Genomic DNA, 5000 nt, shown 5'->3' on the forward strand with positions numbered 1-5000 from the left:
AAAATTATCATTATCATTATCACTGTTGCCATCATTATTACAATCATTAATGCTACTACTATTGTCAAAATTGTCCGTATCATCATTATCATTATCATTTTCATTATCCTCATCATTATCATCATCATTAACATCATCAGTATTCTTTCCCTACCCTTCTTCCCCGTTCTCTCTATGGAAATTATCATCACCACCTGCATCTACTTATTCTTCTCTTCTCCCACTTCTTATCTTCCTCTTCTCCTTCTTTCTATCCCTTTTTTCTGTTATCATTCTTCTACTCCTCCTCCTCCTCTTTCTCCTCTTCCTTTTCTTTCTACTCCTCCTGTTCGTCTCCACCCTCCTTTTTTCCTTATTTTCCCTTCCTTTTCTACTTCTTTTTTTTTTCTTCTTCTTCTTCTCCTCTCCCCCTCCTTCTTTTACTCCCTTTCTCCTTCTGCTCTCCATCTACTACTTTAACCTCGTTTTCTCCTTCTCCTTCTCCTCTCTTTACTCTCCTTCTTTATTCAACTCCAACTCCTTTTTCTTTCCTTTTTCCTCCTTTTCTCCCACTCATCCTTCTTCTACTCTTCTTTTTCTCTCCCTGTTCTCTCCCTACTCTCTTTCTTCTCCCCTTTCTACTCCTTTCTTTCCTCTCCTATCCCTCTTTTCCTTCTCCTTCTCCATATCCTTCTTCTCTTCATCTCCTTCTTCCTCTTCTCCTCTCCTTATTTTTCTAGATCATCCCCTTCCTCTCTTTTTCTCCCTCTTCTTCTCATCCTTCTTCTCCATCTCAATCTCCTATTTTTTTCTCTCTCTTCTTCCTCTCCTTCTCTTTTCCTTCTTATCCACATTCCATTCATTCTTTCCCTATTCTCCTCCGTCTCCTCCCCTTTTCCTTCTCCTTCTACTTCTTCTCCTCTCCCATTCCTCCTCCTCTTCTCCTTCTCCATCTCCTTCTCCAACTCTTCTTCTCCTTTTCCACCTATTCTTTTCCTTCTCTACCTTCTCCTTCTCCACCTCACTCTCCTCCCCTTCTCCATTTCCTCTTCTCCTTCTCCACCACCTCTCCTCCTTCTCCACCTCTTCCTCTTCTTATCTGTCTCCTCTCCTTTATCTCCACTTCTTCTTTTTCTTCTCCACCTCTTTTTCTTCTTCTTCTCTGCCTCCTCTCTTCCATCTCCACCTTTTCTTCTTCTTCTCTGCCTCCTCTCCTCCATCTCCACCTCTTCTTCTCCTTCTCCACCTCTTCTTCTTCTTCTCTGCCTCCTCTCCTCCTTCTCCACCCCCTCCTTCCTACTCTACTCACACAGCAGGTGGATTGTCGTCAGGGCACTCATAGGCTTCTTCGTGGCCAGACTCGTGACGTCACACTTGACCTCGGCTTCGTTATCAGCTGCCGTGACCTTGAATTCCGTCCCTGCTTTGGTCATCGTACCCTCGTGTATGACCTTGATCGGGAGCTTCTCGTTGCCCTTGTACATCCTGAGAGAAAGAGAAAAAAGTGGGATTGATTAGGGGAGAGATAAAAGAGAAAGAGATAGAAAGGTGGTATGGGGGAGGGGGGAGAGAAACAGAGAGAAAGATGGGGGGTGGGGGGAAGAAGAGATTAGGATAAAGAGAAAAGAGATAGAGAAGAGGAATTAGAAGACAGATGAAAGAGAGGGAGAGAGAAAGGTGGAATTGAGAGGACAGAGAGATGAGTTAGAGAAGAGATAAGAGGAACTGTGAGAAAGAGGAAAGTGAGAGAGAGAGGAGGAAGTAGAGGAAAGAGAGAAGATACAGAGATAGAGAAAGAATGGAAAGACAGGGTGAAACAAGAAAGAAAGTTAGAGAACAAAGATAAATGAAAAGTTAGGAAGAATGGAGGATTCTCCTAGAAAGAGAGAATATAAATATTGAAGGAATATTTAGAAAGAGAAAAATCTAGAGTGTGAGTCAAAGGATTTTAGAAAGAGAGAGGGAGAAAAAAAAGAAACAAGAAAAGGAGAGACAAATCCAGAAAGAGAAAAAAAAAACTAGGTAGAGAAAAGTACTTAGAAAAAAAGAAACCTTGGAAAGATAAGATATATAAAGAGAGAAACAATATTCTAGAAAGATATAAGAAAATCGAGAAAAAATGAAAATAAGAATATTTTAGAAAAAAAGTCTAAATAGAGGAAAATAATCCACAAAGAGAAAATCTAAAAAAAAAAGAAAAAGAGGAAAAAATCTTTACTGACAGAAAAGGAGATTTAGGAAGAGAAATAGAAGTATAATTTTATCTAGGAAGAGAATAAAGAAAACAAAACAGTATAGGAAAAATATGAATAGAGAGCAAGGTAGAAGGAGAGAAAATCTAGAAAGAAAGAAAAAATTCAAGAAAGAGAACAAGAGAAAGTCTGAAGAATGTGGAAAACAAAGAAATCTACGGATATAAAGAAAAATATCCCGAAGAAAAGGAGAAAAGGAGAAAAAATATATGTAAGGAAATATAAAGAAAAACAAAACAAAAACCTAGAAAGATAAAAAAAAAAATGTAGATAGACCAAATTAATATCAAAATGACAGAACAAAATCCAAACAGCGATAAAACAATATACGAAAGAAAGGGATGGATAGAGAGACAGAGATGAAAGATAAAGACACAAAAATGATCATCAGGAAATGAGTAGATAAGAGAAATAATGAAAATCAATGAATATATAAACATATTGATAAATAGGAGTAATCAATGCAAGAAAGATCGATAAAGAAAAAGACAAATCACCGGAAAGATAATGAGAAAATAGAAGATGGAACTATTAACGGAAACCAATGAAAAAATATATGACCCAATAGATAGATAAATCGATAAATGAATAAAGAAAGATATATGTAAAAAGATGAAAAAAAAAGATAATGACGACGCGTTGGGTAAACTTTAAGAGAGTAATATAGAGAAAAAGTGAAATATCAATTAACATATATAAAAATGGTGGAAGAAAACAAAATAAAAACATAACAAAATTAAAATCATCGTCTAATCCTAAGAATCTATCTATCTAGATTAAGTCTTCCTATCTATATATCTATTTATATATTTATCCTTCTCTCTATATATATATATTTTTTTTTCGAGGGGGATATTAATCTTGTTTGAGTTTGGAAAATGCATTATCTCGATTGAGTGCAAATGGTGCAATATTCTCTCTCTTTGAAATATTGATAATCATTATTATTCTCTTTTTTCTTGTTACTATTATTATTCTAATACTACTGCTACTTTTGTTAATACTACTACTAATGGAAATAAGAATGATGATAACGATATTACTCCTCCTCTTCGTAACATTACCACTAACACAACTACTATTACTTTAACTATTACTACTACTACTACGACACGTCCTCTTACTACTACTACAAATACTACCACTTTCATTATTACCATTACTCTTACGTCTCTTTCTCTTACTACCACTGCTGCTATTACAATTAATATCACTACTACAATAACTATAATTTTACTAATAATGTTATCCCTCTTCCCATTACCATTATTATTGCTATTACAACAACTACAATTATATTATTCCTAAAACTACTTCTACTACTACTATCATTATTACTAATCCTAATACTCTTTCTAATACTTTTACTCTCACCACTGCAACTATCACTTTATTACTACTACTATTATACTATTACTATTATTACTATTATCATACTATTATACTATATTATTACTACTATACTGTTATATATTATTATTACTACTACAACTACTACTACTGACGTGATATTTGGGGGCGGATTTCCCCCGTCGGTGGTGCAGACGACCCCAAGCGTGTTGCCTGCTACGACCGCCCCCTCCGCCTCCACGACCTCAACGACGGGCATTCCGGGTCGTTCTTTACAGGAAGGAAAAGAAGTCAATTGTTCAGTGTATTTTTTGTATGATAAGATTTTTTTTTTTTTGTGAGGAAGGAATGTGGTGAGATTAGTGGTCTATGTTATTGATAAGTAAGAGTTTTACTAAGGACTTTATTTAAGTTTTAAAGGGTTTTGTTACAGAAGAAATATGGTAGAGGGTGGTAATTAATATATTACACAGGATGAAAGAAATAAAAGAAAGATAGATTATCACAAAATTCACACTCAAGTCCACACAATAACTCAAACACATACGCACATGAACACATACTCATTCCCTTGACTTCCTCTTGAACACAACACATATACATTCACACATCACCCTCTCCAACACCCTTTCACTCACTCATTTAACTTCCTCTCGAACACACACACACACACACACACACGCACACACTCAACACCCTCTCCAACACCCACTCACACACACACTCACTCACTCAGCACCTTCTCCAACACCCACTCACACACACACTCACTCACTCACCAACCCTCTCCAACACCCACTCACACACACACACACTCACTCACCACCCTCTCCAACACCCACTCACACACACACACTCACTCACCACCCTCTCCAACACCCACTCACACACACACACACACACTCACTCACCAACCCTCTCGAACACACTCACTAATAATGGTGATGACGTGTTTCTGGCTGACCGCACTCTCGGCGTCGGGGTTATGAGCTCGGCACTCCACCTCAGCCTCACTCATCTTCCTTGCCCTGGTGAGATAGTGAGTGAGGCGAGAGGTCGTGATCCAGCCTCCGCCCTCATCTTCGGTTATCACGGGTGGCCCAGCGGTGGTACGTTCGCCTGGGGGAGGAGGAAGAGGAGAGGGTGAGGGGTGAAGAGGTGAAGGGTGAAGAGGTGAAGGGTGAACAGGGGTGAGAGGTGAAGAGGTGAAGGGTGAACAGGGGTGAGAGGTGAAGAGGTGAAGGGTGAACAGGGGTGAGAGGTGAAGAGGTGAAGAGGTGAAGGGTGAAGAGGTGAGAGGTGAAGGGTGAACAGGGGTGAGAGGTGAAGAGGTGAAGGGTGAACAGGTGAGAGGTGAAGAGGTGAAGGGTGAACAGGGGTGAGAGGTGAAGAGGTGAAGGGTGAACAGGGGTGAGAGGT

At 38.7% G+C, this 5000-nt stretch overlaps 1 protein-coding gene across 1 annotated transcript in view; it reads right to left on the bottom strand.

The window, feature by feature from the left end:
- LOC122254215 (adhesion molecule nephrin) overlaps positions 1-5000 on the bottom strand; it is a 137263-nt gene that overhangs the window by 53614 nt on the left and 78649 nt on the right. Inside the window, exons 9-11 of the mRNA XM_086554738.1 lie at positions 4515-4700; positions 3737-3851; positions 1289-1464 (exon numbers count right to left, since the gene is read on the bottom strand). Of these exons, the coding sequence (XP_086410864.1) occupies positions 1289-1464; positions 3737-3851; positions 4515-4700 (477 nt within the window). The remainder of the gene's footprint in view (positions 1-1288; positions 1465-3736; positions 3852-4514; positions 4701-5000) is intronic.

This window comes from Penaeus japonicus, unplaced genomic scaffold, assembly GCF_977035675.1.
Source record: "Penaeus japonicus unplaced genomic scaffold, GWHDUDI00000001_assembly GWHDUDI00000030, whole genome shotgun sequence".
Lineage (NCBI taxonomy): Eukaryota > Metazoa > Arthropoda > Malacostraca > Decapoda > Penaeidae > Penaeus > Penaeus japonicus.